This window comes from Dama dama, chromosome 30, assembly GCF_033118175.1.
Source record: "Dama dama isolate Ldn47 chromosome 30, ASM3311817v1, whole genome shotgun sequence".
NCBI classification, from domain to species: domain Eukaryota; kingdom Metazoa; phylum Chordata; class Mammalia; order Artiodactyla; family Cervidae; genus Dama; species Dama dama.
Genome location: NC_083710.1, coordinates 35,055,728 through 35,069,583, shown reverse-complemented (window position 1 = coordinate 35,069,583; position 13,856 = coordinate 35,055,728). Strand labels below are relative to the sequence as shown.

General features: G+C 42.5%; 1 protein-coding gene across 2 annotated transcripts in view; it reads right to left on the bottom strand.

Annotated features, from left to right (window-relative positions):
- The window catches only part of FLT1 (fms related receptor tyrosine kinase 1), a 200,122-nt gene that overhangs the window by 138,942 nt on the left and 47,324 nt on the right, over positions 1–13,856 (bottom strand). For both annotated transcript variants that reach the window (XM_061133717.1, XM_061133718.1), the window contains exon 4: positions 429–553. In XM_061133717.1, coding sequence (XP_060989700.1) covers positions 429–553 — 125 coding nt within the window. The remainder of the gene's footprint in view (positions 1–428; positions 554–13,856) is intronic.

Sequence of the window (13,856 nt, the reverse complement as noted above, 5' to 3'; positions counted from 1 at the left end):
AGTTTAGATGCCCGGCAAAAGATAAGCTTTTTGTTATCAGGGAATTCCCAACTCAGACCAAAGCAACAGTTCTCAGATGCTGGAGAGTCAGGTATTCTGCCTGGCAGTTCTGCCTTCAGCCCAAATCTGGATAATTAATTTGTATACGCCAGAGAATTGGTTTTTCTGACATTTACAGACGTTTGAATTTGTGGCAATACATAAAAATTTTCATGATTTTGGTTCTTTTGTGATTCACATAGATTTATGCCCAGAACATTATCCTCTTATTCCATTTAAATACACACATGGGTATAACATCTAGCACTCAGGCTTCTGAGTAAAAAGCTGTTATAGAAAAGTATGTAAGCAAACTATTCCAGAGACAGAAAATAACTCACAATACATTCTGCTCACTTGCAGTGAAGAGCATGTGAGAGAAGTTTTACCTTTTTTAAAGTAACATTGATGCTGGGAGACGAGACCCGGCAGGGGATGAGCACCTCCTTCCCTTCGGTCATATTTATAATCTCAGGGATTTCACTGTGCATCTCTAAGAAAGGTTTATCTGTATCTGAATGAGAAGAAAATGAAAACACACACACATAAATGACTGTACGATGAACACCCAGACACTGAAGCTGGTGAGGCAACGTGGGGACCACCATGCATCTTCCCATGCATGTAACCCCCATACACCCACATTCTTCTCTCTCACCGGGCCCTCCGTGTTTCTGCCCAGATACAGAATCCTTCTCTAAGGAAACCGAATTCCTTATTCAGGTCTCGGCCTTCAATCAGCAGACCCCTGCCCCCGCCCCCCACCTCTGAGGCCCAGTTCCTACTTTGCAAATTGTGACCTGGGGGATGGGGTGAGGGGTGTTTAGATCACTCAGAGAAAAAGCCATAAAAGTGCAGAGTGAGAGTAAGGTGAATATTCTGCATAAACGTCTTCCCACAGCTTTGCAAAAGGGCCTCAGGAAGCGCCCTCCTGAGCCTTTGTCAGAAGTCAGAGGGGGTGGGTGCAGGGGTCCACAGTCTTAGGAGTACAAATGTCAGTGGAGAGTGGGGGACCAAGGTGTCAGGTTGGAGAGAGGATTTCCATTTGAATGACAGAAACAGGCCTCCACCGCTTTCTGCAGCTGAAAGGCCAACTAGTAAAACGAAAAGGTCTGAACTACTTCAGGGGAGGGGGTAGGGTGAAGGCAGCAGAAGCAGGGTGAACACTGCATTTATTTCACAAGCACGTGTGTCTGGTTCTTTAGCCCGCACCGCATGACTACGAACAGTAAAGCATGCGCGAGTGCTCGCGAAGAGACCTGGAAAGGGCTTTACCTAATCACCAAGAGATCACCCTTAAAAGCATGGCATTGTCAACCACAAATCGGCCTTGCCTTCTACCTCTACAAGGATTAAATCAGGTGCCTCTGCAGGGCTGACCTTCAACACCCTCTGAAGGGAGTTCAGGGTGGACAGCAGGAATGAGGCGCTCTGGGGAAAATGGGCAGAGTCAGTCTTTAGATAGATATTCTCAGGAGCTGACTTTATGAGCCCAATTCTTGCATCTCCTCATATCTAAAAAAGCACTAAAATCCTTCCTGGTGACATCTGCTCCTCAAGACAAGCAGAAATCTTCTGCAAAAAAATAATATATGCTTGACTGCATGTACTTACCCTTCACTAAAATCACATATGTTGACCTTCCCTGCCCCCCTCCTGCCTCTTTGGAGCAGTTTCTCAGAGCTATCTGAGATGCTGTCTCCCAAACTATAATCCTTATTTCACTCCAATAAAACTTAACTCATGACTCTCACATTATGATTTTTTTTCTTCCCCAGTCGACAGCATTTTGCCCACCTCAGAGGTCAGAAGGACTCAAACCGCGTGCTGGGCGTCCCTGCAGCTCCTGCAGGGACAGGACTGAACATTCTTTCAGAAACACCCTCGCAGTCTATCTCGCCCTTGGAATCCCTGGACAGCCATCTCTTCAGGAAACACTGCTCTTAGCTTCTCCCCTTGGACCCAGCCCTCCCTGCCCAGATGGAAAGAAGCCCTGTGCAGACTCTCCCCGGGCCCCCACCTGCTCGCTGTTCAGAATCATCCTGGATGCTGAACAGACGATGGGGGCCATGGCTGCCTGGACTGAATGGGGGCTACAGACATTGTTATGAACTGTGTCTCCCTCCCTCCACCCCGACACACACACAAACTATATGTTCTAACCCCAGCACTGCAGAATGCGACCTCACTAGGGTCAAATAGAGTCACTGCCAATAGAGTTACTTCAGTTATGTAGGGTGGGGTCCTAGTCCAATGGGCCTGGTGTCCCTATAAGATGATGGCCATGTGAGGAGAGACATCCAGGGAGAACGCATATGGAGACAAAGCAGAGATGGAGCAATGCAGTTGGAGGTCAGGGCCACTGAAGGTCGCCAGCCCCCCTCAGAAGGTAAGGAGAGGCAAACAGGAGCTCCCTACAGGCTTCAGGGGGGCACGGCCCTGCCACCACCTCAAGTGTGTAGAATGTGAAATGATAAAGTTCTGTAGTTTTAACACACACACACACACACACACACACACACACACACACACTCCACTAACACCAAAAAAGGGACCTTGCTGTAGCCCGCTGAAGATGGCGGTGTGTGACATACATCAGAGGGGACCCTAGAGGGACCCGATCGATACAGACCATCTTGGATGATCAGAAACCCTTGAACGATTCCTCCTGGTCTCCTGGGAAGCCTTCCTGGGCCAGCCCTTCCTACTTCCCATCCCAGCCCACCTCAGGGGCTTTGCCAGCAGCCCCAGAACTCTCCTGTAACAGCACCTAAAACACGACTTCTCTGGGTACACATGGGATGATGACTTCTGAGGAGAGGAGACAGACAGTATTCATCTCTGCTTCATATGAAATGAATGAATGAGCCAGTGAACGAACTACTCTCCAACCCTGTCATTTTACAGATGAGAAGAGAAAGGCATGAACAGGTGCAGAGAGTTGTCTCGCTGTGAACAGAAACCCCAGAGGCCAGTTTCTTCTGAGCTCCAGTCCAAGGCTCCTTCCCTGCCCCACCGCCCCTCATCAGAGCCCGCTCCCTCGTCACAGGAAGCACTGTTGCTGGCGACTGTTCTTCAGAGAAAGGTTGATTGTCACAGTTCCCCGCGGCAAGTATGTGCGATGTCACACGGTCTACTGTTGGAGGAATTCCCAGGTGAGGACGCGCGCCAGGGGCAAGGCTGGGGTGGGGGTGCCTTTGGGACAGCCTCGGGACAAGGCTCAGAGTTGGGGGAGTGAGGGGGACAATGTTAGGAGAATTTAGGGCTGTCCAGTGACCCACTCCAGTATTCTTGGGCTTCCCTTGTGACTCAGCTGGTAAAGAATCTGCCTGCAATGTGGGAGACCTGGGTTCGATCCCTGGATTGGGAAGATCCACTGGAGAAGGGAACAGCTACCCAACCCAGTATTCCAGCCTGCAGAATTACACGGACTGGACAGTCCATGGGGTCGCAAAGAGTCGGACATGACTGAGTGACTTTCACTTCACTTCAGTGGTTAGGACTCATGCTTGCACTGCTGCTGAGGGTGCAAGTTCAAATCCTAGTCCAGGAAAGATGAGCTGCATGACCACAAAAAAAAAAAAGCACACACTTCACAGCCAGGGTTTGAGTCCCAGCTCTGCCCCTTACTAGCAGTGAGACTGTGGGCAAAGCATTTCACCAATTCCATCCCTCCTCTGTAATACCTGTCTTGAGGGTGACATGAATGCATACATATAAAGTGTTTGGAATGGTACCTGGCAGATGTGTGTGTGTTAGCCATTAATTTTCTCATTATGAGAAATTTGAACTTGAGAAAGGGGGGTTAGGATATATGAAAATCATAAATTATACTCAAGACCTAAACTACAAAAAGTACAAATTTATATTCATATAATGGCATAAAAAAAGGCAAAACGAATACACTAAAATGTGAGCCATGATTCCCTTTGAGTATTACGAGTTGTTATTATTTTCTTTGTGACCCCATGAACTGTAGCCTGCCAGGCTCCTCTGTCCATGGGATTTCCCAGGCAAGAATACTGGAGTGGGTTGCCATTTACTCCTCCAGGGGATCCTCCCGACCCAGGGATCGAATCCGAGGCTCCTGTGTTTCCTGCATTGCAGGCAGATTTTTTTACCACTGAGTCACCAGAAAAGCCCTTCTGTTTTTGTCAGATTTTCTAGAATGAGCATGTATGATTTTACAATAACATTTTAAATCATTGCACGTAAATCTCAATGTCTTAAAGCATTTTTACTTGAGGAAAACTATAAATTTTGCATGTGATTTACATCAGTTTTGTCCAGTATACTAGGAGACATTAACTATCACATTAATAGTTATATGTCTATTAGGAAGGCTCAGTGAGTGTAGTAGCATCTGTAGAGAGGAAGAGTTAATTATACGGAGACAAAGATTCACTTATCAGCACAAAATTCCTCCCCTGAATAAAACTGCTGAGCTGGACATCCAGGCAGGACTACTGGGATTCGATCAATTCCTTTCCTTCCTCCTGTGAGTCTATATTTTTATCTCCGTTGTGAGTCCCAAGGTAAACACAAACACCAGGAAATAGTTTAATTCATGTAACTAAATTGTAAATCCTTCACATTTAATTTACTGTCTCCTTAAACAACCATTTTCAACAAAGGACACTGGCATAAAATGTTCCTGAGGAAACAGCAAACCTTGGTGTAGTCATTTTTAGTCTAATGAATGCCAATCCCAAAAGAAAACAAAAGCAGCTAATGCAACATGCCTTTGAATTTCATCTTGCCCTAGTTCGCTCTGGATCCCTCGAACACTTGAATTTCATGATAGCTATTGGCCTTTAAAAATCAATGCCAATTTTAGCACTGGGCCCACTGTTCAAAAAATACCAGAACTTCAATGATTGGTGTCCGTCCCAGCATAATTCAAAACACACCATTTGTAGCACAGTTAATAGTGGCATTATAAATCCACTATGTTTACAAATGAACTTATGCCTACAGACACACACACACTATTCTCCAGGCTTATTAATAGTATATTTCCTCTGCAGTTTGCTTCAAGGAAGGGCTGAGAATGAACTTGCCTGACATATTATAATACAAACATTTTTTGTTTTGTATGACCACAGATACAGAAGAGGTCACGGTTCCATTAATATCACCAGTAAAACCACTTACTACTCCCATAGGACGCATTTGTCTTTGTCACAAAATTAAAAACGACTTCTAAACCCAGCCAGCTCCGTGGAGTGGTTTCCTGAGACCAAAGTGGCTGGTTGTTGAAAGAGTGAGGAAGAGCTGCTCCGGAGACCGCCGGTGTACCCGCGCTGCAGACACACTGTCACCAGGGACTCAGGCCACACCCAGAGGCAGGGAGGTCACACCACCCTCCCCTCTCTGAACTCTTAGAACTCACAGCAGTGACAGGAAGCTGGCACAGAATGAGGTTTTCTCATCCAGTAGGAGTAGCTGGGCTGTCATCCTTCAGGACAACGGGCAGGCTCGGGCACAGGGGAAGATGAAACAGGGACCCTTGCTCAGAATGGTATTATACCTACTTTTTCAATGTGTTTTTTCCTTTTGATATCTGTAATCACTCTGGCATATCAGGGCACACAGACACAGAGGTCCCAGCATGGCAAGCTTCGTGCCAGTCTATTTCCCAAGGGCATCACCTAGGAGCTCTTCTATGGCGTGTGGAGCAAGTGAATGGCCCAAGGATTTTAGGGGGTTTTTCAGACTGAAGAGGAGTTCAAGAGTAAACATCTTATTTCCGAGTACTTGTTCATTCCCATGATTTTCATAAACTTTTTCTTGATTTCTTTTCCCTTTAGTTTCATTTACCTTAACTCTTAAGTCCTGGTCATGAGGACTCCTAATTATTTTCAAGGAGGATGTGATTTTAATTTATTGAGGATGAAGTGAAGAGGATAAGAAGGTAAATAACCAACACCATGAAAAGGATCCTATCTAGAAATGAGAGTTTTTACATTGCACTTTTGACTTTAGTTGCCCACCAAAGCTTTTGAGAATTCAAAACAGAGCTTTGGAGCAACCACAAGAAAGCTGAAATAGCTATACTAATATTAGATAAATAATTATTGTTGTGCAGTTGTTAAATATTAGATAAAATAGACTAAAACAAAAACCATTACCAGAGGTAAAGAGGGCATTTTGTAATAATGATAGCGTTCAGCAGGAAGATATAATAATTATAAATATATATGAAGATATAATAATTATAAATATATATGCAACTAGCAACAGAGCACCAAAATACAGGAAGGAAAAACTGACAGGATTGAAGAATAGAAAATTCAACAATAATAGATGAAGATTTCAATACCTTACTTTCAATAATGGACATAATAACTAAAGAGATGGCTGAAAAGGAAATAAAGAACTTGAACAACACAGATAGCCAACTAGACCTAACAGACATAAACAGAACCCACCACAGCAGGATACACACTCTTCTCAAATGCACACAGAACATTCCCTAGGATAGACTATACACTAGGCCATAAAACAAACTTCAATAAATTTAAAAAGATAGAAATAATACAAAGTATGTTCTTTGACTACAGTGGAATGAAATTAGAAACCAGTAAGTGAAAGAAACTTGTTGTTCAGTCACTAAGTCATGTCCAAAAAACCATTAGAAAAAAATTCACGAATCCAAAAGCTAGTTCTTTGAAAAAATAAACACAATCGACAAACCTTTTGACAGACAAGCCAAGAGGAGGAAAGACAAATTAATAAGATCAGAAAAGAAACACTAGATATTACTATCGACATTACTAAAATAAAAAGAATTATAAAGGAATAATATAATTGTATGTCAATAAATTAGATAACAGATGAAATAAACAGGTTCCTAGAAAGACATAAACTACTGAAACTAACTCAAAAGAAACAGACAAACTGAATATACCTATAAGAAAAGAGATTGAATCAGTCATCAAAACACTGCCCACAAAGGAAAACTCAGGCCCAGAAGACAAGTGAATTCTATTAGATATCTAAAGAATGAACACCAATTCTTCACAAATTTTTCTAAAAGAACAAAAGGGAAAACTTCCCAGTTCATTCTATGAAGCCAGTGTTACCCAGACACCAAAACCAAAGACATCACAAATGAAAAACAGGTCAATATTTTTTATGAATGTGGATGCAAAAAAAGCTTAATTTCCAGCAAACCCAACACCTATAAAAGAATTACGCACCTGGCAGAGTGTTCCAGGAATGCAAGACTAATTTAACATCCAACAACCAGTCAATGTCATTAATATACAATATCAATGGAATAAGAAACAAAAATCACATGATCCTTTCATTAGGTACAGGAAAAGCATCTGACAAAATCCAAACCCTTATGGAGGACGGTAAGATTTCTTAAAAAGCTAGGAATAAAACCGCCATATGACCCAGCAATCCCACTCCTAGGCATATAGCCTGAGGAAACCAAAACTGAAAAAGACACATGTACCCCAATGTTCATTGCAGCACTATTTACAATATCTAGAACATGGAAGCAACCTAGATGTCCAGTGATAGATGAATGGATAAAGAAGTTGTGGTACATATATACAATAGACTATTACTCAGCCATAAAAGGGAACACATTTGAGTCAGTTCTAAAGAGGTGGATGAACCTAGAGCCTATTATACAGAGTGAAGTAAGTCAAAAAGAGAAAGATAAATATCGTATATGACGCATATATATATGGAATCTAGAAAGATAGTACCAAAGAATTTATTTTCAGGGCAGCAATGGAGAAACAGACATATAGAACACACTTATGGACATGGGGAGAGGGGAGGAGAGGGTGAAATGTATGCAGAGCGTAACATGGAAGCTTACATTACCACATGTAAAATAGATGGCACACGGGAATTTGCTATATGTCTCAGGAAATTCAAACAGGGTCTTTGTACCAACCTAGAGGGGTGGGATGGGGAGGGAGATGGGAGGGAGGTTCAGGAGGGAGGGGACATATGTACACCTACGGCTGATTCACATTGAGGTCTGACAGAAAACAAAAAAGTTCTATAAAGCAATTATCTTTTAATTAAAAAATAAATTAAAAAAATCTAAACCCCTTTCACAACAAAACACACACACACTCAAAAAACTAGGAATAGAAGGGCATTTCCTCAATCTGATATACAAAAAAAACTTAACAGCTAACAACACTCTTAATAATAAAATACTGAATGCTTTCCCCTTAAGATTAGGAATAAGACAAGGTTGTCCACTCTTACCACTTCTATTCAGCACTGTACTAGGGCTTCAATGGTTATCATGAATAATGCTGCAATAAACATTCCAGCTAGAGCAATTCAGCAAGAAAAAGAAATAAAAGGCATCCAGATTTGAAAGGAAGAAATTTTCTCTGTTTTCAAATGACATGATCTTGTATATAGAAAATCCTAAGGAGTCCACTAAAAAAAAAAACAAAAACTATTAATTGGAACTAGTAAATGAGTTCAGCAAGATTTCAGGATTCAAGATCCATATGCAAAAGTATTATATACTTCTATGTACTTTCAATGAAAAATCTGAAAACGAAATAAAAAAGTTTTATTTATAACAGCATCAAAACAGAATAAAATACTCAGGAATATATTTAACAAAAGAAGTGTGAAGCTTCTATTTTGCAAACCACAAAAACACTGAGGAAAGAAATGAAGTAAATAAATGGAAATACCACCTATGTTCATGAATTGGAAGACTTAATATTGTTAAGATGGCAGTGCTCCCCAAATTGATCTATGGATTCACTGCAATCCCTATCAGAATGCCAGATGACTTAGTAGAAACCGACAGGTTGAAGCTAAAATTTACAATTGAAAGGGACCCAGAAGAGCCAAAACAACCTTGAAAAAGAACAAAGTCAGAGGACTCACACTTTTCAATTTCAAAAATTACTACTAAAACTGTAAACAACCATGATTAAGACAGTGTGGTACTGGCATAAGGACAGACATACAGATCAGTGAAGTAGAACTAAGAGTTCGTAAATAAGCCCTTGAGTCCATGGTCTGTTGGTTTTCAACCAGGCTGCCAAGACCATTCAATGGGGAAAGATCAGTCTTTTCAACAAATGATGCTGGAGCAACTCTACACACTAACGAATAGAGGACCTTTACATCAAATCATACGTAAATATGAACTCAAAATGCATCAAAGGCCTAAATTTAAGAGCTAAAACTATACAACTTTTAGAAGAAACCATAAAAGTAAATCTGCATGATCTCAGATTTGACACTGGATTCTTATACATAATATAAGCAACAAAAGAAAAAAGTAGATCAACTGGACCTCCTCAAAAGTTAAAACTTTTGTGCTTCAAAGAATACCATCAGGCAAGTGAAAAAAGAACGAACAGAATGAGAGAAAATATCTGATAAAAGATTTGTATCTAGAATACAGAAATATTTATATATCTAGAATATATTAGAATCTAGATATACAGAAGCTGCCTGTGATGCAGGAGACACAGGAGACTCAAGTTAGATCCCTGGGTGTGGAAGATCCTCTATGGAAGGAAATGACACCCATTCTAGTATTCTTGCCTGGAGAATCCCATGGACAAAAGAGCCTAGGTGGCTAGAGTCCAAAGAGTAGCAGAGTCAGACAGGACTAAGCAATTAAGCACAGCACCTCTTAACATTGATACCTCTAAATTTTATGTCTAGAACATAAAAATATTTTTATAATACATATTTAGAATATGTAACTACATAAAATATATTAATATATAATCTAATAAAAAATTGAAGAACTCTTACAACTTGGTAACAAATAATCCAATTAAAAAATGGAAAAGAGATCTGAAAAGACATTTCTTCAAAGAAGAGGTACAAATAATCAATAAGCACATGAAAAGATGCTCAGCATCATGAGCCATCAGAGAAATGCACACCAAATCCACAAGGAGATACTGCCTCAAATCCACTAGGACGGTGATGAAAAGACAGGGTAACAAGTACTGGCAAGAACTTGGAGAAACTGGAACTCTCATATGCTGCTGGTGGGAACATAAGATAGCCGCTTTGGAACACAGTCTGGCAGTTCTTCGAATGGTTAAACATACAATTATGCTTACATATGACCTGGTACTTCCTCCCTCAGGTATGTACCCTAGAGGATGAAAATTTGTTCCACAAAAGAACTAGCATATGACTGTTCACTGCAGCATTATTCATAACAGCCCAAAGATGGAAAGAATTCCTACGTCCATCTACTGATAAATGGACGGCTAAAATGTGGGAGACCCATACAATAGAGTGGAATATTACTTGGCAATAAAAAGAAATGAAGTGCTTATACTTGGTACAACATGAATGAACCCTGACATATGCTGAGTGCAAGAAGCCAGCACATATTTATATATTTAATAATAAAGTGCCACATATTTTATTATTCTGTTTATATGAAATACCCAGAATAGGCAAATCTACAGGGACTGAAAGCAGGTCAGTGTTTGCTTAGGGTGGGGAGGTACAGAAGGGTAAAGGGTGACAGCTAAAAGGTACAGAGATTCTTTCTGAGATAATGAAGGGTTCTGAAACTGACTGTAGTGATGGTTGCATATGTCTGTCTATGTGCTAAAGACCATTTTTGTTGTTCGGTTGCTCCATCATGTCCGGCTCTTTGCGACCCCCATGGACTGCAGCACGCCAGGCTTCCCTGTCCTTCATTATCTCCCAGAGTTTGCTCAAACTCATGTCCATGGAGTCAATGATGCCATCTAACCATCTCATCCTGTGTTGCCCCTTTCTCCTCCTGCTCTCAATCTTTCTCAGCATCAGCATCTTTTCCATTAAATTATACAATTTAAATGGGTGAATTATATGGTATGTGAATATCTCAAAACACTTAATTTGAAAGAGAACAGAACTCTGGGGTCTATCTCAGGAATGGTGACCCCCTGTTTTCTGTAACCAGAGATCATTCAGTGCTGACTACCTTATCTTATAGAGTCCCTCCAACCTTTCTCTCCCACTCTTCTTTGCATTTGAGGAAGCCACTCACAAAAAATTTTCTCCCATGACAAAACCATCCTGATTGTAAATACCTAGTTTAGTTCCCACTTAGCAGTCCCAGGTCTGTGGGGAACATAGTGAGACATCTCTGTCTTCCTTCAGCCAGGAGGTTCCTTGACCGATGTATCTATTCAAGTCCACACAGTATTTCCTAGTGAGTCATGCTGGTTATCCAAGTGAACAAGTAAAACCTCAGCTGTAATTCACTACCCACCCAGATTCAGAAGTGAGATAATCCCCTCTATGGCTGACGTAGGAATATCAGTGCCAGGCTCTGCCATCTACAAGAGACCGTACACAAATGTTTCTATTACAGCAAGATAAGCAGAGACAGGGCGCCATATTTCAGACTCAAGATGCTATCCTAAAACTAAACATGAATATATTATTTGTGTGATACAAGATCAAAAAAGCTCTTTCCTGACTGCCTGCTGCTGCTGCTAAGTCACTTCAGTCGTGTCCAACTCTGTGCGACCCCATAGATGGCAGCCCACCAGGCCCCCCTGTCCCTGGGATTCTCCAGGCAAGAACACTGGATTGGGTTGCCATTTCCTGACTGCCTACCTTCCTTCAAAAGAGAAGCACACAGTTTTCCCTTATCTCATTTGGAAGTCCCATTTGTCCACTCATAACGGCAAGCTGGACATTGCTACTGCTACTGCTAAGTCATTTCAGTTGTGTCCGACTCTGTGCGACCCCATCCCTGGGATTCTCCAGGCTAGAACACTGGAGTGGGTTGCCATTTCCTTCTCCAATGCATAAAAGTGAAAAGTGAAAGTGAAGTCGCTCAGTCATGTCTGACTCTTCACGACCCCATGGACTGCAGCCTACCAGGCTCCTCCATCCATGGGATTTTCCAGGCAAGAGTACTGGAGTGGGATGCCATTGCCTTCTCCGAAGTTGGACATTAGGAGAAGACAAAAGACCAAGACTTAGGAGAGATGAGGACAGGAAGAGTGATTCAGCCCCCTCCCCTTCTTCCTGCATCTTCTGTGAATTTGCTCCTTGAAATATGCGCATCTAGCAGTCAGGCAACTGGGGTAATCAATCATTTAAACGTTTATTGAGAAGATACCAGACGAAGCAAGAAACAAGGCAAAATCAGGACGTGTGGTCCTGTGCACACAGCAACTCCATGGAATCCAGCTCTAGCTGTGTGGACATCACACATACCTCTCCCCCCGGCTCAGAAACTTTCCTTTTGATTAGAGGAAAAAGTAAATACTAAATTCTGCCTTGAAGGAGAATAATTTCTCTTTAATTTATAGCTAAGACCTAAGTACGTTAGTTGAAGATCTAAGTAAGAGGGGAGTGCCAGGGAGATGGTATACCTGACTAGACTTTAAGTCCAGAAAGGCAGACAAGGGCGCAGTTTCTCGGGCTCCCTAGAACCTTGCTCACTGGGTGTTTGCATAAGATGCTTAGTTGATTTCTATTTTCACAAAGTCAGATCTTCATCTTGATCAATTAAAACATCTCAGAGGAAAAGAAAGTAAAAGAGAAAGTTAGGAAGGAAGGTAAGAAGGAAGAGAGGGGAGAAGAAGGAAGGACGGACATATAGAGGGATGACAGATGGATGATGAAAGGAAAGATGGAAGGAAGGAAAGAAATGAAACAGGAATAAAGGAGAAAGGGAAGAAGGAAGCAAGCACTGATGGGCAACTACAATTCTTTCTTCTACTGCCAAGATTTTGGGGCCATGTCCCAAACCCTATTATTCCCAGCTCTGCCTCTGAATCGAAAGATTATAAAACTGTTAGGGGACTTGTGTGATACCCTAACACAGCCTCTCACATTACAGAAGCAGAAGCTGAGTCCCAGAGACGAGAAAAGACCTTCCTACAGGCACAAGGATACCACGAATGGCTGAGCCAGACCTGAATCCGGGTGTCCTGGTCCTAGACCATCCTCTCTGCATCAACCAAAATCTAGCCCTGACTCTCAGAATGACTTAGGAGTGACAATTATGTCTTCAAATACCCCACAGATGGGACGGAAGGAAGGAAGGGTGGAGGGAAAGAAAGATGGCCCAGGGACGTGGGGTCTTCTGGCAGGAGATCAGAAATATGAAAGGCCAGACTGTTAAGAAATTCCTACTGTGAACATCAAGTTCGAGTCACTGGACCCCCTGCTTAGCTCTCTCTGCTATAACGTGCTGGGGATGTTTTGGGATCTCTGTCATTACCACCTCAGGGCCAAGAGCTGTCCAACCAGATAAAGCTCTATCTTATGGAGCCAAGAGATGAATGTCCTTCCAGGGGACAGTCATCCTCCAGTGCAAGGGGTGTTTGGTCCCTGGGACACGGGTTCTCCCTGAGGGCAGCTACCCTCTCAGGAGAACATCCCCTCCAGGGTTTTGCACTGTTGGCGTTGGAGGCTAGGGTCCTGTTTAGGTCAGGCACAGCCACCCTGTGACTCTCTGAGGCTTAGTTCCCTCTAGAAAACGTGACAGGCATTTTCCTGTCCCAAAACTTGTGACGTGTTGTGCATGCATGTGAAATGTTCACGCAGGGAGTAGCACCCTGACATCTCCTAGGGGGGTGCTGGGCGGGGAGGAGGAGGGAGCCGTATGCAAGGCCACAGGGGCGGTAGCAGCTGAGAGCATGGGGCCAGTCCTTGGTCACTGCAGCCAGCGTTGCCAAGTGGGAATACAGGCCAGAACAGCTAGAGTTCCAGTTTTTCAAGATAAGTAGGAAATCAGATTTTTATGTGAACTTCTCCAATTATTAAACATTGGCAGCCAAAAGCACTGTGCCTGCCAGTCAAAACGCAAATCAGCGGCATTTGGC